Here is a 22,972-nt window from a genome sequence, read left to right on the forward strand (position 1 = left end):
CTTTGAAGTTAGGATTCAGAATAGGTTAGTAGCTTGTAATTATGCACAATTTACTGTTATTGCCACAGTAATAAGTAGGCTACATGTAACCAGGACACTCAAATATAGTGTTACCAAAGTTTTACTTGAAATTTAAAAGTTTATTTGAATCAAATTTTATCATGTTTTAAATAAGAACACTCAGTTAGTTTTAAAAAAAAAAACAAGCAAGCCAGCTCAGGTGAGAAAAAGTAACGTAACATTATACTTTCTATGAGAAAAACCCTTAAGTAACGGAATTGGTTACTTTTTTATTTGATGTATATTATTTCCATAACAAGTACTCTTTTTAAAAGCAAGCTAACTTCTTCATAAAAGCGTGTTTGAGGATGTGAGTCATAGTTGAGTTATCTACTGTACATCAGAAAAAGGATGTAGAAAAGTTTACTTTCCGAACAAAGCTGTGCTCCACATGCTTTATCATCCTGAACACTTCCTCCTAACTTTTTTCTTCTTTATTTTTTCAAACAGACCTTACATTTATTTATAATAATTACGGACTCCAACACGCATCTCCCATGTGAGCGTGGACTGTTCTTTCCGGAGACTTTGCACTAACCATTAGTCTGACCGTCTGATGGGTTTCCAGTTAGGGCAGCCAATGCCGGTGTTCCAGTTACAATAACTCATTACTGTCTTTGAAACCTCTTCTCTGCAGCCTTTTGCTCTTGTTAACGTGACCATCACAATTGAGAGTTCCCCAATGGCAGTCATGGCAACAGTTTCCATGAGACACTGACAGTCTCTGGTGATTCTTTGTTTGACATTACCATAGCCCCTTTTATTTCTATTGTCTCCCACATGTCCTTTAATTTCGGCCAAATGTCCACCGCATTTATGTTCATAGGCTGAGGAGTTACTGTCATTCCAGCGCGATCACACTGCGCTACAGTTTAATCCCGGAAATCCACTGCTGTTCGGAGAGCTCTTCGGATCCCCGTCTGTCTGTTGATTATTTAACTTGACAGTTCGGCTTTAACATAAGCTCTCATTCAGCTCTGCTTGCGAACAGTTTAGAATCATGATCTGATAAATAATGTCACCAAGTTCTTTACAGGTAACACTTTCTATGGCGCCTGTATTATAAGGGTAGCCTATTCTTAATGCATTATAAAACATGCATAATACCTAATAAATACTGTTGTATCATCTCATTAATAATCGTAACAACAGTAATACTTCCTATTAGATTTGGTAAAGCCTTGTAATTTTACAGTTTTTATGAATAAAACATGATTTGCATTGTATTGTATTAGGGCTGTTAAATGATTAATCGCATCCAAAATAAAAGTTTGTGTTTACATAATAAATGTGTGTGTACTGTGTATAATTATTTTGTATATATAAATACACACACGTTCATGTATATATTCAAGAAAAATGTGCTATTTATATATAAAATATTTATAATTTATTTATAATATAAATGATATATAAATCTATATACAGTACATGCAAATATTTCTTAAATATATACAAGCATGTTTGTGTATTTAAATATATAAAATAATTATACACAGTAGGCCTACACACACACTTATGTAAACACAAACTTTTATTTTGGATGCGATTAATCGCGATTTCCACAATCTTCGGTACTTCCGGTACTTTTCCACACAACTTTGATGTGACCTTAAGGGAAATGTTTTACAACCACTTCATGATATATTTCGGCTGTTTAAAAGAAGACTTTACTTTTGTTATTTTACTTAAAGCAGACAAAGACTACTTTTAAATGTTATGACCACATTATAAAGCTTTTTAGATATTTTAAAAAAGACCACTCAAAAGATGTAGTGTGATACTGTGCAGATCTTAATGTCAAGATATGGATATTATGGGGTATATAATCCATTACAATTTAAGTGGATAAAATGATGTTCATTGTGTGTTATAAATCATCTATACACTAGTTATAACCACAAATAGGTAATTATTGTTATAATTATTCATGAGATGATACAACGCATTTTGCATTAAGAATACCCTTATAATGCATTATAAATGCAGGCTTCATCTGGTGTTATAATGCATTGTGCTCTTAGAAGTTATAACCACAAAAAGGTATAATGTATTGTAACTGTTGTTTTGATTATTTATCAGATGGTACAACACATTATAAGGTTGTTTGTAAGGCATTATGCATGTATTATAATGCATCAAGAATACATTTATAATGTATTAAATACAGGCTTCATCGAAAGTGTTCTCAAAGAGAGGTCTCATTTTGTGTGGTTATTAAGTTAACAGTGACACTTTCACACACTACGCCCTCAAGTCAACACCAAATGGAAATTTTGCTTATGGCTCTCATGTTTTTGTTTGCGAAAATAGCTATTAGTGTTCAAGTGCCAGTGTTATAGATGCATGTTTTACTAAAGAAAGTTAGAAATATGAGCCTGTAAATCAGATTTCTGAGTTGAAATCAATTAAATGTCTTTAGACTGTATAAAACACAATTACATCCCTCTGTAATGTAATTTTCAGCTCTTCTCTCACTCAAGTTTATGTAATATACCCGATGCCATTTTAAACGGCCTCTCTTGTCTCTGGGTTAATTGCAAGCACATGTTTGTGGGGGAGTTTTAAGTTTCTGAACTCTACCATTTCCGTGATGGGCAACCCACAAAAGCAGCATCTGATTCTTATTTCACATTATAAGATTTTAGTCTGCCATTTTGCAAGGGCCTTGTCTAGGATACATTTTCTGAAGTCATGCGGCGCATCCTGTATCAGAAGCTGTAAATGTTTTTGAGTTTGCTAATAGTGTTTGAGTAAGCTGTGTTTGTCCTTGTAATTGCTCTTGTATTGTGTGGTCATTGCTTTCCTGTTTGTCATTGTGGTCAATGTTTCCTGCATTAGGCAAACATATAGCCTACTTGTGACACCATTGTTCTGTTTGTGCTGGGCTTGAGTTTGATGAAATGATCAGTGAAAGCCTGAGGGAGGTGTATGCTATTCTCTGTAGCATGCAGGGAAAATAATACATAGGCTACCTGACCTAAAATGGTTCTTACACTTTTTGTCAGTAATTCTCCAGAAAACAAATGTTTTTAGAATCACATGTTGAGGCAAATATGCAAAATGAGCTTGTAGGCTTTGTCACAACCTAGCGACCTTATTACCTATAGCCTAGTAGACGCATTATTTTTTGAACATGTCGTTCACGCGAGTATAATCCCCAAACATGCTGTCTAGTAAGTCTAACATGACACTTGTGTTCAAACACGCCCCTGTTACACAGACACTCCCTCTAGTTAAATCGCGGATTCGGAAAAAGAAATTCTACACTTTCTCTACCAACACATCGCCTTTTCTCGTCCACTGACAGCTTTCTGCGTCTGCCACACATCTCGTAAGTTTTCATTATTCTGTTTCTACGTCATATCTCTCTTTCTGCATAATAAAGACTAAATGTAAGAGTGGTGTTTTTTCCCCTCAAGCAATGCAGTTGATTATACTGTATATAAATGTTACTCAGTGCATAGGCTATAGTAACTCGGAGTTGGCGAAATATGTTGTCCAGATGTGAACGCGTCGCGATTTAATGCACGTCACGATTCCCCCTTTATGAGACAAAGTCCAGTTTTCTGTAGGTGCTTGTTAAAGTGCACCGTGATTATGTTCTGTCAAAAGTGCATGCTTTGTGAATGCAGTAAAATACAGCAGAGAAGGAAGAGAGAAAAAATCGTTGCAGGATTTGAAGTTATGATTAGGCTACATTGTAATTGGCTATCTAAAATGCATGTTCTGCTACACTTCAGTAAATAAATTTTTAATGTTACTAAATAATAATATAAATGTATTTAAAAAAAAAAAATCTATTAGCCTAATCAAAGAATCCAGAAAAAAAGTTTCACCGTTTCTACAACAATATTAAGCAACTGTTTTCAACGTTGATAATAATCAGAAATATTTCTTGAGCATCAATTCTGTATATTGAAATGATTTCCGAATGATCATGTAACACTAAAGACTGGAGTAATGATGCTGAAAATTCAGCTTCTTCATCACATGAATAAATTACATTTTAAAATAGAAAAGTGTGATGTAAATTGTAAAGTGTAAATTGTGATGATATTTCCCAATATGAATGTTTTACTGTATTTTTGATCAAAATGATTAAAACAGGTCAAACTAATAATGAAATGAGAAGGTCTATTAAAGTTACTCAGAGAACCATTTACATCTGCTGCACTCAGTGAATATGTAAACGCATACATTTGCATGCATTGTGGTTTTGGTGCTTCAATGTCCTGTCCTACAATTTCAAATGGAGACAAAAGAAAACCCATTAGTGTTAGCTGCATTACCATGGAGGGTTATTTCCTACTAGCATGAAAACCACTAACCACTAAGCTGACTGAAGAATTCAGAATGTATCCTTTACTGATTATACTACACCATTATATAAAAAGCATAACACCTTGTTAAATGTTTAGATTAGGTTTAGGTTTGTCTAAGGGGTGTTGACTCAGATCAGGTAGAGCCCAAGTCAAGTTTATCACCTTGATCATGTGTTTCTCTTCCTTATCAGCTGTTTGAGGTAGTCAACAACACTATGACTAAGGTCCTCTTTTCAAAGGTCTTATCTATCCCGTCACACAGACACAGAGCTGTGATGTATGGTTCATTGCATTTGCATTTGAATTTTTGCATGTGAGTAAATAGTGCAGGCAGACATAGATAGCCGCCATACTTTGCCAGATTGCATGCTTTATGGGAGTCTGTGATTCCAGAATTAGAGATGTAAGAAGGTTCGGACCACATATAGTTCTCAGCCACTAACCAGGGCTTTCTCATGGGGACAGGATACTTCTTATTTCTCTAAAGCCTACTTCTCTCCTTTGCGAAACTAGGTGTTTCTCATTTTCTAAGTATGATGTAAAACTCTGAAAAGAGACCCAAAGCCTTTTATTTGTTGCTTCCTCTCCAGTCACTATGGTGTCCCATAAGGAGTTTGAGACTGCAGGAAAGGCTCCTGGTCTGCAGGTATGGCGCATTGAGAACATGGACCTGAAGCCAGTGCCTAAGAATCTCTATGGCAACTTCTATACGGGTGACGCCTACCTCCTGCTGTACACCACCACCGCACCCTCCTACTATATACACATGTGGATGGGTAAGTGACACACCTAGTGTTCGAGTTAGAAATATCATTGGTTCCTGGAACAGTTTTTTCTCAGAGCCAAATGTTGCTGATGCATTTTACCAATGGAAGTATGAAAAATATATATTCTCACGCATATTTTTAAATTTGCTTAATTTAAATGAGGAAGGATGTGGCTTATCTGTCATCTTTTTAGTTTTATCGTCAATTTATTTTTAGAGGGTGTGGGTTTGCTTAGTTTAGCTCTTTAGAAATGTATGTGTAACTGATCTTTTCAAATAAATGCTGTTTATCATTTCTGTCAGTGACATTCATTTACCATTGCTTGGCAAATTTTTGAGATAATAATCCAATAGGAATGAAACAAATGTGATTAGGAATTTCATGTGATTTCGCCACAGATTCAAATTGGTCACCTGATTTTGTGGTGTTGACCAATAGCATTGGATCACCAATTTGACCCTTTTTTGCCTGGTAATGTGACAGTACATTTACACCAGATGGCGGCAAGTGAATGTCTTTATTAATGAGTCACTGAATCATTCATTACGCCGTTTCAACGACACTGATTCATGCAGGAACGAACCAAATAAGTTAATAAATTCTGAGTAATATTATTATTATTTTTATTTTTCTTTACTTTTTATAGTGATAGGACAGTATGCTATATAGAGTGGACAGGAAGCGAGAGGGGACGGGATCGGGAGAGGTCCACGAGCCGTAATTCGAACTCAGGTCGCCCGAAGCTCAACAGTAATATATGTCGCGAGGCTATATCGGCGCCAACGAATTCGGAGTATTCTAAATGAGCGGCTGCGTGCACGAGGTTACTCATTTGCATAAAACATGCTCAAACATCTCCATATAAGGGCTTTATACCTTTTGCCCAACCTTTCCTTTACAGCCTTTCTTCACTCTCTCAAACAAATGGCGCTCTCTTCAGACTCCAGATCGTCGAGCAATGCCAAGTGTTTGCATTCTCAAAACCAATTCAAACACAATAAACACTTTTATCCCGATCTAGATTACAGACCTCTCATTAGCCAGCTGTACATACACATACATCTGCTTTATTCAGAGAAACCTTGCAGCTGAAGATATAACGCAGCTTTTCTTAATGTTCCACTGTAGACAGTATGATGAAATATATTTAAGATTACATTTTATTTTATTATTTATATGTATAATATAATATAATCGGTTTAAGCTGAAATATAACTTCTACACGTGATTATAAGGTCGCAGAACAAGTGGTTTTTGCGTTCATGTGGTTTAATTTCCTAAATTGTTTTGTAAATTTAGAATAAATTGAATACAAAAGTTTTTGGTGAATTATGATTGTTTGTGAAAATGTTTGTGCGTGCGTTTGAGTGAATGAGACCAAATGACTGTCTTTATGAATGAGTCATTAAATAATTTACTAAAATGTGTGTTCAAAAACACTGATTCGTTTAGGAAGGAGATCCACAAAGGTTGATTCACAAAGGTCTATCACGTCACGGTTTCCCATCTCTTCCAAATGGCGGTGGTTATGGCGTGAACGCAGTAGTTTTGGTTCCTGAGGAACTGTAAAAAGCGGCTGTGGTTTCGTTTGCGGTGCTCGGTGACTGACGTCTGTCTAACTCTGCATAGCATGAATGACGTTGACGCGCTGATGACGTTGGAGGTATGAAAATACACACGTTGACAGGCAGGCAGGATATTGTATCATTGCATTCAGACATTTTATGGTCCCACGCTTTCCACAGACGATATATATAAATATATTCAGACCACTTAACTTAGTGATTGCAAGCAGGATGTGAAGAGACTTTCAACCATGCAGCATAACAAAAAGTGTTTCTGGAACAAATCACCTACCCTGCCTTTAAGCATAATAAAGCTGAACTGCTCAGACTGTAGCAGTATGCTGACTCATTAGACAATACCTCCTACCTCTGAGGAGAAATTTGTTCGACCAAGTACAGACACTTGGGTAGTCACTTTGAGGTTTAGTCACCTCCACAGATTACAGCACACCTTCAATTGTTTGTCTGGCAGTTGGCGCTCAGCCCACTTGGGTCCCCTGTTCAATTCCAGGGACTGATCAGAGAGGAACTGTTTTTTGTCCCGCCCAGTGGTTTAAAAAAACACTGTCGTTGTGCTCGAAGGCATGCTCCAAACCATAGTAGTTCTCAGACATTTGACTGGATCTCTAGTGTGAGAAGAAAATGTTTTTTTCGAGGACACAGAGTGGAAAAACTCATAATGTGCACCATGTGGCCTCTTTGGGGTTTTCATTTGGTTCTTATTTTACCAAAAGCGGATACATTGATAGAGCTGCTTGGCAAGTGAGCACAGTTGTAGTGTTTCTGTAAGTTGTAGGACATGTTTTAACTGACAGAAGTGTTTTAATAAGGCCTAGAAACCTGTTTCACTGTCTTTTGCTGCTTTTTGGTCAGAGTTGAATGATAATATTTATGATACAGAAGTGGGAAAATCTTTTAAAAAGAGTGAAAAATCACGTTTAAAATGAATGATTGAAAAAAAACTCAGAGGTCATGAAAAGTACACATCGAATATATTAGATTGTACACATAATTGTATAAAAAAATAAAAATAAATTGCACCACATGATATTTTACATCCTGAACTAACCTTGACTTGGCAAAAAGGTGCCAAATTATTCTATATTTTAAGACTTCTTGACACACCAGGGTTGTTATTGTTAATTTGAAACTATTAAAATAGTTCTTGTTAATTAAATAAAAATAAAATATAAATATTTAATGAAAAACTTCAATGAAAATTGGAAATGTTGCCACGCCAGCTAATTGCAATAAAATAAAATAAGTTTAAGTTGACTAAACAAGTTTAAAACTTAAACTGAAACCTAAAACTGAATAAAAATATTAAATTATGAGTGTGAAAACTGAAAACAAAAACAAAAAAATGACTAAAGCACACAACAAAATTACTAAAACTAAAATTAAAAAGAACATACAACAAATATAATAAAATAACACATATGAGGATCTTCAGGGGTCATCTCTATGATATCATTTCCTGTTTTATGCTTATTTCCTGCATGTTTGTTGCTCGCACCAAAAAAAAGTAAATATTAATAAACAGTAAAGCATTTTTGTTAAAATATTTTTTCTGATAAATAAAAATAGATCAAAAATATATATATATATATTTAGCAAAACTACTTATATATTTTCAAGAATTTAATTCTTTTATTGCGGCTTTTTTCTTCATTATTCCATCAGCGCAATTGTATCACCCTTTAATGTTTTTGATTATTTGCCCCCAAAAAATATCTAAATTAATTTGAATACAGAAATTGTATTCACGTCATTGGATGTGTGAATAGCATTTGAATGTATTTTTGATTATTATGTTCCCATCTCTTTCAGGGAATGAGTGTTCTCAAGATGAAAGTGGAGCTGCGGCCATCTTTTCCACACAGCTAGATGACTTTCTCGGAGGGGGTCCCGTTCAGTTCCGCGAGGTCCAAAACAACGAGTCGCTCACCTTCCTGGGCTACTTCAAGTCTGGCATCAAGTATAAGGTAAACTCAGCTTTGTATGGATGAGAATGGCCCTTCTCAGAAGCAGAGTTCATCATTAGCTTGCAGTGAGAATGCAAAAGTAGACTTCCTGCTGGCTTTGCTTTGTTGAAGCACCAGGGTTGAGTCAATTATGGCTCTAAAACATCCATTACTGTTTAGTCATGCCACATTCTTTCCATTATATTCAGTAATTTGTTGAGCTCTGCAAGTTTGCTTGGCTCTTTTGAGAAGCACTCTGCTGAGTGGTTTGCATTTAGTTCTTTGCTTGTGTTTTTGGCAATTATCCCAGTACGGTTTTATGTGATGTAATGAGTGAACTGTCTTTCTCGACTCCTCAGCAAGGTGGGATTGCGTCCGGCTTCCATCACGTGTTGACCAATGATGTGGATGTGAAGCGTCTGCTGCACATCAAGGGCAGGAGGGCCATCAGAGCCACTGAGGTGGACATGTCCTGGAGCAGCTTCAACAAAGGAGACTGCTTTATTGTAGACCTGGGGAAGGTATGGATATCTGAACCCGACCTGACCACTCATTTTATTTAGATACTTTCCTATAACAATTAGATCTGCCAATAGAAAACTATTTAATGGAATTAATTACATGGCATGACAATTAATAAAACATAATTGCAATTCACTTCTCAGTATTTGCAAAGAAAAGAAAAACTTAAGATAATTCAAAGACATATTATTGTGATGGATAAGAAAACTGTTAAATAGATGTAGCATTAAAAGTCAATATATATATATTTAAAGTTATGCTTTTTTGCATACTATCTTTCATGCTGTGTGTAATATAGCTGTTTGTGAATGTAAAAGGTCTGACCAGTTTTAAAAATCAAAGTGCACGACAAATAAAGTTACTGTCTCCTTAAAGAAAGAATCGATTCTGAGGAAGATTCATGGGTGAAATTCAGACTTGGTCATAGGCATTTAGTTTCTCAAGTGCTGTAAGTGGTGTAACCAGTGATTGGTCGACCAATCACAACAGACTAAGCCATCTGACCAATCAGAGTGGAGTAGCTCACGGAAAGGAGGGGTTTAGAGAAACTGAATCATTGATTGAACTGTTTCAGACTCTGTTTTTTAAGCATATTGTAGACGTCCAAAAACAAAATTAGGAACCTTTAAAATAGTCTGATAGGGGCATATTGTATTTTTATATTCACTATCACTAATTAAAAGTTTATTACCGGCTTACAGTCACTCCATTTTGTTATCACATTGTGAATTGCTCTGATGGTGAGAAAATACGTAATTTATGTACAGGACAGTCACAGTTATATGACAGCCCTAATAATAATTATTGTTTTTGGATTGTTGAAAAACATAATTGAGCTTTTTTTTTTTTTTTTTTTTACCATAATGTTTTTTCATGTACACTAATGTTCAAAAGTTTTGGGGTTGCTAAAATTTTTCAGTCTTCAGTGTCACATGATATGATCCTGCAGAAATCATTCTAATATGATGTGATGCTCAGTAAACACATTATTATTATTATCAGTGTTGAAAACATTAATACGTAATATTTTTGTGGAAACCATGATACATCTTTTTCCAGGATTCTTTGATGAATAGAAATTTAGAAAGAACAATATTTATTTGAAATACAATTTGCAACATTATAAATGTATTCAATTGAATGCATCCTTGCTGAATAAAAGTATTAATTTCTTTCAAAATAAAATCTTACTGACCCCAAACATTTGAACGGTGGTGTTTATTTGAGTTATTTTTAAGACACTTCTCTCATTTTTCGCTAGGATATTTATCAGTGGTGTGGCAGTGACTGCAATCGTTTTGAGCGTCTGAAGGCCTCCCAGTTGGCCATCGATATCCGGGACAATGAGAGGAACGGCAGGGCCAAGCTGGTCATGGTGGAGGACGGGGCAGAACCAGAGGCTCTGACTAAAGTGAGTGAAAGATTTCCACTCAACTTTTCCCGTAACAATTTCCTCACCACCACCATCTGAATTACTCCACAATATGGGTAGAAATCCACTTCAAAATCATTCTCATTTGATTTGTTTGTGTTTGCTGGTTAAGTTTAAAATTTTCAAAGCTGACTACCAAAAAAAATTTGCTTTAAAAATAAATAAATACATGCAGTGTTACATTTCCATGGATGCTGAAAGACCATATATTACGGTATGGACACCATTAGCCAGGCCTGATGTAAAACTTGGCACTATGGCTTGGTTGTTTGTGTTCTGGCTCTGGCTTGTGTATTTGCATCCATCATGTGTTTAATGAAGAAGGAAGAGTTTTGCATGCCAAATAATTCAGTCTGCTGTCAGGTCATTCAGCACAGATTTGAATAGGGTCCACTTGGCATCAGATAAGTGTTAGAAATAAAGCCCCACTGTGCCCATATGAGCCTCAATCGTGTATTTCCTCCCGCAGGCTCTCGGGCCCAAAACCAGCATCGCCCCTGCAACTCCAGACGATGAGGAAGTGGAAACCTCCAACAAGAAGAAGGGAGCATTGTACATGGTAATAAATGCAGCGTCCAAATTTGCATACTATCCATCCTATATAGTATTTGAAATTAGAATTGGTGTGTCCCAAATTGAAGTATGTTGAATTGAGTACCCCAACAATATCATGGTGGTTTATTGTTTCCGGTATTGCCCACAGCCCAATGTGTGTTGGATGAGGAATGGATTAGAACTACAAACACAATTAAAAAGTGTTAAAAAACTACAAATGTGGCAGATGTGCGAGACCGACGGCTAAGTAGAGAGGTTTAGAGTGATTTAATAATCAGTATTCTTAAACAACCATGTAGGAAGACACATCATGGCCATATCCCAGGATGAAAAATCCAAGATTCATCAGGCTCACATTGTGAAAAAATGGTTGGGAGGGAGCGTGAAGAATCATTTCCACACATGAATCGGCACCTCTGAGTCCAGACCTTAAATTCATTGAAAGTCTTTGGGATGTGCTGGAGGAGACTTTACAGAGTGCTTGACTCTTGCATTGTCAATACCAGATCTTGACCAAAACTTGATGCACCTCTTGATGGAAATAATTGTTGTAATGTTATTTTCATCACGTTGTGCATCTATTTTTGGTCAAGATCTTGTGCGATTTATGTGTGAAAATGATTCTTCACGCTCCCTCCTAACCATTCTTTCACAATTTGAGCCTGATGAATCTTGACATTGTCATCCTGGAATATGGCCATGATGTGTCTTCAACTTCATACATGATTGCTTAAGAAATTAAAAGCTACACACTTCATCAATTACGGTTAGAAGAAATCTTGCCAAACATATAACATGCTAGAAACATATAATCACAATAATCACAGCAATAATGATCCAGTCATAGACTCTTAAGCATATGGCAATTTAAATCCAAACAGCGATTTATTTATTTATTATTATTTTTTACTTTTAAATTCATTATTTAAAAACATGAGGAGAATTCTCCACATGAAAGACCCACAGCGGGCAGATCAACGTGCTAGCTACTACATTTCTCTCCAGTACGGTAGGAAAAATGAAACGTGGAATATGTTAAATGTGACGAGATGATTGACAGGCAGTTTGAAACAGTGACAGGGTGCATGTAAATAAGTGTCAAATACTCTTCTGCCACACACTCAAAAGCATGTACTTTTTCTTCACAAAAAAGATTACATACTTCTAGGGTGTACTATTAGCAGGTGAATTGGGATGCAGAGAAAGACAGATATTTTAGCTCATTGGTAGATATTCAGTTCTTAATTATTTATGTGGACTGCTTTACATTTACACAGCTGACAGCTGTAAAGCCTAAAATGCTGCCGACATCATTCACACAAGGACAACACGTTGTGTTTCTCATTAGCTATATTGTTTAAGCGTTACAAGCGTAACACATTTATTTATCTCTTCTCAGTTCGTGTGGTTTGCTCTTGTTATTGTAGATCTCGGATGCCTCTGGCTCCATGAAAACATCTGTCGTGGCGCAGAGCAGCCCGTTCAAGCAGGAGATGCTCTCCCTCGAAGAGTGCTACATCCTGGACAATGGAGTTGATACGAATGTGTTTGTATGGAAAGGTGTGTCTCTCAAAAATCAACTTGTGAACTTGACAATCAACTTGAAAACAAAATATTTTCTTTTCTAATACACATTCCTAGTGCAACTTTCCTATTCATCTGATGTCATCTGATCACGCAGGCTATTGATTAATGTTATCCAACAGCCAGTTGTTGAATCCTTTTAGATATTGAATGTTCCTCGTATGTATCTTATGTATTATTATAGATATGTCACACTGATATCATCTTCGTGTGTTCCCCCCCGCTGGCATGCATTGCAGATCACTAGGGGCCCTTTGTTTAAATGTGCCACATATTTTTCATAAAGATAAAAGAGCTTCATTCAGCGTATGACTCTTGTTTTCCCTTTCCCGACAGGACCGAATGCAACCACATCTGAACGCAAAGCGGCTATGAAATCAGCAGAGCAGTTCATTAAAGAGAAGAACTACTCTAATAAAACACAGGTAGATACATAATGAGCATTGTAAACCCATACACACACACACACACACACACACACACACACACACACTGGTAACACTTTAAGGTAAGGTTTAATCTGTTAACATTAGTTGCATTGACTAACATGAACTATGAGACATAGTTTTTATGAGAAATATTTTTTACAGCATTTATTAACTTTTGGTAATGTTAAACTGTAAAACATTATATAATCAATAAGTTATGACAACATGTGTTTTTACATTGCTTTAACTCATGTCAAGTCAAGTCACCTTCATTTATAAAGTGCTTTTAACAGTATGGACTTTTTCAAAGCAGTAATATGTTATGTGTATGCTATAGGGGTGTAACGATACCTTCATTTCACGATTCGATATATATCACGATACTGAACTCACGATACGATATTATTGCGATACTCCCAAGACATATGATAAAAGGTTAACAAAAAATGTACTGTTGATTAAAATGCTAACTTTGATATTACATTGTGGGTTTAAATGAACAGGTTTGGACTTGGTGCTTGTAATTCAAGGACAATGGTGACACCAGAATAAAAATATTCATGATTCTGAAGCTGACCATTGCATTATTATACATTATAATCAACATTATATAGTAGTTTAATGTAGTACTGACACTAAAACTCTGAAAACATGATTTTTTTCTTATACAGTAATTTCTATTTTGGGTGAACTATCCACGATACATATTGTCACTATCCACGATACGTATTGTTGCATTTTTGTATTGCGATATATTGTGGCACGATATATTGTTACACCCCTAGTATGCTAGGCCAAAAAGATGTGTTTTTAGTCTAGATTTGAACTGACAGAGTGTGTCTGCTTCCCGGACAATGTTACGAAGATTGTTCCAACGTTTTGGTGCTTAATAGGAAAAGGATCTACCGCCAGCAGTCGATTTTGATATTCTAGGTATTATCAACTGGCCGGAATTTTGAGATCGCAATAGACGTGAAGACTATAATGCGTTAATAGCTCACTCAAGTACTGTGGAGCTAAACCATTTAGCGCTTTGTAAGTAAGCAGCAATATTTTTAAATTGATACACTGTTTAGTAGGGAGCCAATGTAGTGTTGACAGAACCGGGCTAATATGGTCATACTTGCTGGTTATGGTAAGAACTCTAGCGGCTGCATTTTGGACCAGCTGTAGTTTGTTTATTAAGCGTGCAGGGCAACCACCCAGTAGAGCATTACAATAATATAGCCTTGATGTCATGAACTCATGAACTAATTGTTCTGCATTTTGCATATGACCTAATTTAGATATGTTTTTAAGATGAAAAAAGGCGGTTTTACAGATACTAGATACGTGACTTTCAAATGAAAGATTGGTATCAAAGAGCACACCCAGGTTCCTAACCGACGACAAGGACTTTACAGAGCAACCATCAAGTGTTAGACAGTATTCTAGGTTATTACGTGAGGAACTTTTTGGTCCAATAATTAGAATCTCTGTTTTTTTCAGAATGAAGTAGTAGGAAATTACTAGTCATCCAGTTTTTTATAGCAGCTATGCATTTCATTCATTTTGTGAATTGGTAAGTTTCGACAGGGCGTGAAGAAATATAGAGCTGAGTATCATCAGCATAACAGTGAAAACTAATGCCATGCTTCCTAATGATATCTCCTAAGGGTAGCATGTACAGAGTGAACAGCAACGGTCCTAGTACTGACCCTTGTGGTACGCCATACTGAACTTTTGACCGATAAGACATCTCTTGATGTACTGCTACAAACTGATAACGGTCAGTGTAGCACTAATATCGAGTAACACTAATAGAGAGATACAACCACGATCGGATGATAAGAGCAAATCATTTGTGATTCTAATAAGAGCTGTCTCAGTACTATGATACGGTCTAAATCCTGATTGAAAATCCTCGCCTATAACATTTATTTCTAAAAAGGAACATAGTTGTGAACATAGTACTTTTATTCAGAACTCATCAAAATAAGTTAAGCAATTTTCAACTTTCTTTATAAGTTATACAAGATTCAACTTATTTTTAAAGCCTGTGTAATTTAAGTTGATTCTTAGCAAAAACCATTTTGTTCTCTCAAAATTATATGTGCTCATTAATGTATAATTACTCCAACTAATCAAGTATTCTCGTAAGCGTAGAATCTGCCATTTATAATACATACGGTTGAGTCGCTCGAATGACGGAAGCCATGTTGCGCCTCCATCTTGAAAATACATTAGCCAAATAGGGACATACCTGGAAATTCAAACTTCGCCTTTTGCGTTTTTTCACTCAGTGGCACCGTGACGAATGTGAGGGGGAGATTAATTGAGTCTGCCGGCAGATTTGAAATAATACGGCCACCGTAGGAGTTTAAACGCCCTCGGAATGGGAGGGGCTAGAAAGTCATATTCAGTTGGTAGTCATATACAATTTTACCGCTAGATGGGAGTTCCTTCACAGTGTAGCTTTAAGTCAGTTAAATGTAATTTAAGTTGAAATGACTTAAACATCTAAATTGATTGTACTTCATTTAAGACAGCAACTTTTTTACAGTTAAGAAGTGTTCATGTTCGTTCACAGTGCAGTAACTAATGTTAACATAAAACTTTTGATCATAAAATGTATTAGTAAATGTTGAAATTAACATTAACTAAGATTTATAAACACTCTACAAGTATTATTCATGTTAACTAAAGTTGTTAACTAGTGTTAACAATTGAAACCTTATTGTAAAGTATTACCAACACACTGATAATATTGATAAAAATATTCTGGTTTGTAAAAATCTGCATTTAGAAACAATGTATATGATTATACAATAATACATACCTGAATATCCAATGGTTTATATGTTTGCTGATTTCATATTACATCTTACATAAAACATGATTGAATATATGTTTATTACATTAGTACCGTATATATAAATAACTAATTTATATATAAATTTTGGATTACTGATGCTGTACTTTCAATGCTTGCTGCTGTAGATCCAGGTGCTTCCTGCAGGGGGCGAGACCACCCTGTTCAAGCAGTTCTTCTCCAACTGGAAGGACAAGGACCAAACCACTGGCCCTACCAAGGCCTACACCATTGGCAAAATAGCCCATGTGAAGCAGATTCCTTTCGATGCCTCCATTCTCCATAACAACAAGGCCATGGCAGCCCAGCACAACATGGTCGATGATGGTTCTGGAAAAGTCCAGGTCAATTTCATCAAACTCTCTCAAGGATGCATTATATTGCTTAAAATTGACAGTAAATATATTTATAAAGTTAGAAAAGATTTCCATTTAAAACAAATAAGTGTATCACAGGTTCCATAGAATTAGAATTAAGTATGATTTCTGAAGGATCATGTGAAACTGAAGAGCTTTGATCACAGGAATAAATTACAATTTAAATTGTTCAAATAGAGTTATTTTAAAACAGTTATTTTAAATTGTATTAACATTTCACAATATTACTGTTTTACTGTGTTTTTGATCAAATGCAAATAAAGTCTTGGTCAGGCATAATAGAAAAAATCTTATCGACCCCAATCTTTTGAACGATGGTCTAGATAAAGTTGATAAATATGTTTAAGGCCTGCTATAATTTTAGATCTATAGGCTTACCTGTGAACAAAGTCTAGCAAAACAAAAAATAAAAATCATAATAAAGTGGCCACCCCAAGATCTTTGCAAGCTGTTAAAGTAGAATATTATAAAATCAAATTAACTTTGTTATTATAAATTATTAAAACATTTACTAACCATATTTTTTTCTTACAAGCCATTATATGTATTTTCATTTATACAATTTGAAATGCATGTATTTTTTCTTATGATAATAAGATTTTAAAAAAGATGAGATTAGACTGGGATTTTTTTCTCTTATATTTTTTTCCCACATCACTTACATCAGTGAAGATCCTAATATAATTTTTATAATGCAATTTAAACCATATTATATATTGAAGTTTCTTGCCAGCCGCAAAAATCAAATTTTGACTTGCATTTGGCGCTTAATGAGGTTTAATGTTGCTGCTTATACGTATAAAGGGGAGATCAAGTTCAAGGCATTGTTCTTTAACACTCATGTTTGTCTGAATCAGATCTGGCGTGTGGACGGTGGGGCCCGTGTCCCGGTGGAACCCTCTACCTACGGTCAGTTCTTTGGAGGAGACTGTTACCTGATCCTCTACAGTTACAAACAGGGAAGCAGAGAGCAGCATATCATCTACACCTGGTCAGTCCATAACATCTTTAAAGTGTTTTGTGTCATAATATCTAGATAGTTCGTGACATATGAACAAAGTGTCATCATATTGCGTGTGTGTCGTTGTGCTGCAGGCAGGGACTGAAGTGCACTCAGGATGAGCTGGCAGGTTCTGCCTTCCTTACTGTCCAGCTGGACGACTCCATGGGGGGAGCTCCCGTTCAGGTGGGAATAATCCATTCGTGATAAAACAGGATTGTGAAGAGTTCCAATACATTAAGCCCTAACGATTCTTATTATCACTGGTACAGCAGTGTTTGTGGCCAACATGTTAGATCAGCATAGTCTCCATTGCAGTCCACATAAGAGAGAACCATCAGATTCATACTTGAGTCATTTAAAAGGGGTTGGTACGATGTTTTTCAAGAAAGTCTCGTTTGCTCACAAAGGATTAATTTGCATTTATGTGATCAAAAATACAAAATGTATTGTAAATATATATTTACAGTACTGAAGTACATTACTGTTTTCAACATTGATAATAATAATAGATGTTTCTTGAGCAGCAAATCATCATATTCAAATTATTTCTGAATGATCATGTGACACTGAAGACCCGAGTAATGATGCTGAAAATTCAGCTTTGAACACAGGAATAAATGACATTTTTAAATAAATTCAAATATTAAAAAATAGTTATTTTAAATTGTAAAAATATTTCACAATATTATTGTTTTTGCTATATGTTTTTGTTTCGAATTCTTTTCGGATCGAAAAAATGCAGCCTTGGTCAACAGAAGAGACTTCTTTTAAAAACATTAAAAAAATTATTTGGAACTAAAACTTTTGAACGGTAGTGTATGTCTATCCCTTACAGCCTCGCTTTCATTCCCAATCAAAGATGGCGCTGCTGTGAATAAGGTCTATAGAATTCAACATGGAATTATTAGCTGTATATTTGATGGTAACCACCAGGGTGCGATCTTGATCAGAAGAGTCATTAAATATGATACTGTTGGAAACTCAGAAGCAAAGACCAGGAGACTCGGATGTATCTTCAGCAGGATTCTTTATTGAGAACACGAGCTGTCGGTGGATGCATCGTAGTTTACATAGATTTTAGTGGACAGCTTAGAAATGGAGACAAAGCACCTGTGTAAGGATGTAGGATCAGCAGATCTTAAACAGATTCTGACATTTGTAATCCCACAATACTCTAGTGTGTTGTGACTTTTATCAGTTGTAGTCTCATGTGCCATCATTAAAAAGATGCTGAAACGATTTTATCCAATGCTCAGGTGCGAGTGACACAGGGTCAGGAACCCCCTCACCTGATGAGTCTGTTCAAAGGCAAACCTATGATCATTCATAGCGGAGGCACGTCCCGCAAGGACGGCCAGACCAAAGCAGGCAGCACACGCCTCTTCCACATCCGACAGAGCTCTTCTAGAGCCACACGCGCCGTAGAGGTCGGTCACAGCCTGGACACTGTCATACACTGTCATATGAGATGCTTCTCATTAATCACTGCATTTTTCTTCCATAGGTTGAACCATCTGCATCCAAATTGAACACCAATGATGTGTTTGTGCTGATGTCGCCAGAATGTTTGTTTGTGTGGAAAGGAGCCGGTGCCAGCGAGGAAGAAATGGTCGCTGCTAAGTATGTCGTGAGTGTGCTGGAGAAAAAATCCACTGATGTGGCCGAGGGTAAAGAACCAGGTGAGTCCGCCATGTTGTTTTGGTGCAAGGTGCATCATGTGATCCTGCCTTAAAGGGATAGTTCACCCAAAAATAAAAATTAGAAAGAAACTCGTACAGGTTTGGAAAAACCCTCATGTTTTTCCAAACCTGTATGAGTTTCTTTCTTCTGCTGAACACAAAAGAAGATATTTTGAAGAATGTCAGTAACCAAACAGTTGATGGACCCCATTTACTTCCAGTATTTTTCAGTATATGATATAAGTCAACTGTTTGGTTACCCATATTCTTCAAAATGTCTTCTTTTGTGTTCAACAGAAGAAAGAAACTCATACAACAACTTGAGGGATGACAGAATTTTCATTTTTGGGTGAACTATCCCTTTAACTCCTTTCTTACGCGTCTCTCTTCAGCTGGATTCTGGTCGGCTCTGGGCGGGAAGAAGGAATACCAGACATCTCCAACTCTCAGAAACACGGTCAAGCCACCACGTCTGTTCGGCTGCTCCAATAAGACGGGCCGGCTAGTGGTAAGTGAGAGTCACAGAGCCACACAGGCTGGCTGGAGGAGAAAGCTACGGTTTGTGAATGTGATGATGGATGGATTGTCTTGTGCTTTCTCTCAGGTTGAGGAAGTTCCTGGAGACTTTAATCAGACAGACTTGGCTACCGATGATGTCATGTTGCTTGACACCTGGGATCAGGTGAGTTAACGCATATTGGGGATTTTTGTGGGAAAGTGTGATTTCTAGACCTTAAAGGGCATAGAAAATAATAACATCTTAAAAAGTTATGAAAATTTCTGTGATATATATAAATTTTTTAGTTATGTCAGCCTCTAAAATATTTTATGCAGAAATTGCTGAGAAATTACCATAGTTGTGAGTCAAAAACATTGTTTAAATTAGCATTTTTAAAGAACCTTATGTTAAAGAACTGCTGCTCTTTCTAGATCTTTCTTTGGATTGGTAAAGAAGCCAATGAGATCGAAAAAACCGAGTCACCAAAAATAGGTGAGTGACATCTGACATGCTTACTAAATAGTTTTTCATAAACCATTGAGTTTTAGCTTTTCTGTCTTTGCCAGAGCAGAATCACTCACATTATCCTCCATCGTAAAACATATATTTCTGGATGCTGATTGTTCAATACAGAATTCCAGTCATGTTCCAATCAACAGTATGTCCTATTAATAGAGTGCTGCAGGAATGAGTCCTAAAACCTGAAAACAAGTGAGCATGTTTGAACTTCTGGTTCCATTGTCCTGAAGTCAATCAGGATTTGGTTAAATACCTGAAATAAGGTCTGTGGTGAGCACCCACAAGCTCAACACATTCTCATGTTTTAATCTACTGCATAAAATACATCTGTAATACCCCACTCATAGGCCTGGTTTCATAGACATGGCTTAGATTAGGCCAGGATTAGGCCTTAGTTTAATTAGGACATTTAAGTATCTTTTATAAATGTGCCTTAGAAAAAAACATTACCGATGTGCATCTTGAGACAAAACAAAGACACTGACCTATTTTAAGATACGTCAGTGCAAGTGGTTGTCAGTTAAAACGGCTCAATGATGCATTTTAGTCTGGGACTAGGATTAAGCCTTGTCTGTGAAACCAGGGTATCATTTTTTTTAAAGATTTTACTTATCTTGAAAAAGGCAGTTTCTAACAAGTGACTAAATGGGACTGAAGAGGTTTCAGGGACATCTACTCGCTAGTCCCCTTTCACAGCCTTATTGTGTTTATAATCGGCTCTTGCAAACTATTCTAACTCCGATATTTCAATTTGTAGATTTTAAGTAAAGATTAGAGTTTAATGGCGGTGATGTTGAAGTAATGCAATGTTGTATAGTTTGTTTATAGCCTACCTTTAGCTTTTTACTTCTGGCTATTGTATCTAGGCTTCAAAATTCAGTATAGTTGTGTTTATTTGTGAAGATTACCTTAATGAACAAACCTTGTAGGAATGATAATCAGAGGGAACCAGGCTGATGCTGACTTCCGGGTTGACTTAAATAAATACATGATACCTGCAGCACTCTATGTTCTGTTAAACAAGTTTTGAGCCTAAAATGATGTTCTCTGTCTATAGCTAAGGATTATGTGGACTCTGATCCTTCTGGACGTCGTGGGCTGCCCATCACAACCATAAAGCAGGGGGCCGAGCCCCCAACCTTCACGGGCTGGTTCCAGGCTTGGGAGCCTAAAATGTGGGACACTGACCCTCTGGAGAGAATCCGTTCTTCCTTTTAAATCCAGAACCGTTCCCTCTTTTTTATTATTTTTATACAAGCACTTCCTGTTCCTGTGCCATTAATTGCAACTTTCCCAGGTTTTACCAATTTTAAAGACTGTTGAAATACCCATCTCACTTAAAGGTTCACTTGGCAATTTATTTTTGTTTACATTGTGTTGGCCAGTATGGCCGCGACCTTGGAATGTAACTAGTTTAGAAATGCTCTGATCACAGTCAACCATGATCCATTTATTCAGTAAGCAAAACATTCTAGTAATAAGTGAGTTACTGAGATAAAGTGAGTAGTATTTGGCTGGTCATGTGATCTCAACATGTCTGTCCTCATAAAAACAGCTTATTTAGTACCACTGAGTTAAAATTACCTAGTGCACCTTTAAGACTGACAGATTTCAGAGTTACAGATCTAAAGTTTTATTGAACCTAGTCTAGTAAAATAGATTTAGTATATGTTTAGCTGTGTTCAACCAGAACCAGCTGTCATAATAGAAGGAAACCCGCCAAAAGGATTAGCACTCAAAATAGTATTAGAGTTACCCTATTTTACTCTTGTTATTTTTTTGAAAGTCTTTAGACTATATATTTCAGGTTGGCACTGCCATTATGACCTCCGTGTCAACGTGTTATAAAAATGTGTGGCAAAATTCTTTTAATATTTTTTTTACACACAAGCCATTGATATATTTTCAGCTTGTTCTTTGTTGTTATGTTCAACTTTAATAAATTTTGAGAAGATTAATTTGCTATACTGTAGATTTACTGCATATGACATGGACATGGACAAATTCAGCATTTTAATAATCACAATATACATTGATGAGCCAAAACATTATGACCTCCTGCCTAAGATGCTCTTGGTCCTTCTTGTGCAGCCAAAACAGCGCCGACCCGCGAAGCATGGACTCTCCAAGACCTGTCCTGTGGTATCTGACACTAACACATTAGCAGCTGATCTTTAAGTCCTGTAGGTTGCGGGGTGGAGCCGCCGTGGATCAAACTTGTTGGTCCGGTAAATCCCAGAAATGCTCAATTGGATTGAGATCTGGGGAATTTGGATGCCAGGGCAACACCTTGAACTCTTCATCATGTTCCTCAAACCATTCCTAAACAATGTGTGCATGATCCTACTGAAAGAGCCCACTTCCACCAGGGAACATTGTCATGAAGGGGTGTACCTGTTCTGCAACAAGGTTTAGGTAGGTGGGTGGCACATGTCAAATTAACGTCCACATGAATGGCCAGATCCAGGGTTTCCCAGCAGAACATTGCCCAGAGCATCACACTCCCTCCACCGGCTTGTCCTCGTCCTACAGTGCATCCTGCCGCCATCACTTCCCCTGGTAAACGGCGCATACATACACGGCTGTCCACGTGATGTAAAAGAAAGAGGGACTCATCGGACCAGTCGACCTTCTTCCACTGCTCCAATTCTGACGCTCATCCATTGTAGGAGCTTTCGATGGTGGACAGGGGTCATCATTGGCTACACAGCCCCATACGCAGCAGAGTATGTTGTGACACGTTCTTCCCATAACCACCATTAAAATTTTGTGCAACTTGTGTCAAACTAGACCTTGTGTTGGCTCAGACCAGAAGGGGTAGTCTTTGTGTCCCTCGTTTATC

The 22,972-nt window shown here is 36.7% G+C and overlaps 1 protein-coding gene across 1 annotated transcript; it reads left to right on the forward strand.

The window, feature by feature from the left end:
• Nucleotides 1-2,957: 2,957 nt before the first annotated feature.
• Nucleotides 2,958-22,093, forward strand: scinlb (scinderin like b). The gene is made up of 17 exons (XM_079612146.1): nt 2,958-3,394; nt 4,976-5,161; nt 8,548-8,702; nt 9,041-9,202; nt 10,465-10,614; nt 11,105-11,194; nt 12,618-12,750; nt 13,111-13,199; nt 16,182-16,397; nt 17,288-17,421; nt 17,526-17,616; nt 18,690-18,860; nt 18,938-19,112; nt 19,505-19,620; nt 19,717-19,794; nt 20,043-20,103; nt 21,188-22,093. The coding sequence occupies exons 2-17, from the start codon at nt 4,981-4,983 to the stop codon at nt 21,346-21,348; spliced, it is 2,163 nt and encodes a 720-aa protein (XP_079468272.1). The 5' UTR covers nt 2,958-3,394; nt 4,976-4,980; the 3' UTR covers nt 21,349-22,093.
• Nucleotides 22,094-22,972: the final 879 nt, after the last annotated feature.

This window comes from Phoxinus phoxinus (genome assembly GCF_949152265.1).
Source record: "Phoxinus phoxinus genome assembly, chromosome: 5".
In the NCBI taxonomy this organism is placed as follows: Eukaryota; Metazoa; Chordata; class Actinopteri; order Cypriniformes; family Leuciscidae; genus Phoxinus; species Phoxinus phoxinus.

What these genes read in the sequence shown, in the direction of transcription:
- scinlb (XM_079612146.1), top strand. Translation starts at nt 4,981, where the DNA reads ATGGTGTCCCATAAGGAGTTTGAGACTGCAGGAAAGGCTCCTGGTCTG. An exon ending in TTATTGTAGACCTGGGGAAG is followed by an intron (nt 9,203 to 10,464) that starts GTATGGATATCT and finishes ATTTTTCGCTAG; the next exon opens with GATATTTATCAGTGGTGTGG. An exon ending in ATGGTTCTGGAAAAGTCCAG is followed by an intron (nt 16,398 to 17,287) that starts GTCAATTTCATC and finishes TGTCTGAATCAG; the next exon opens with ATCTGGCGTGTGGACGGTGG.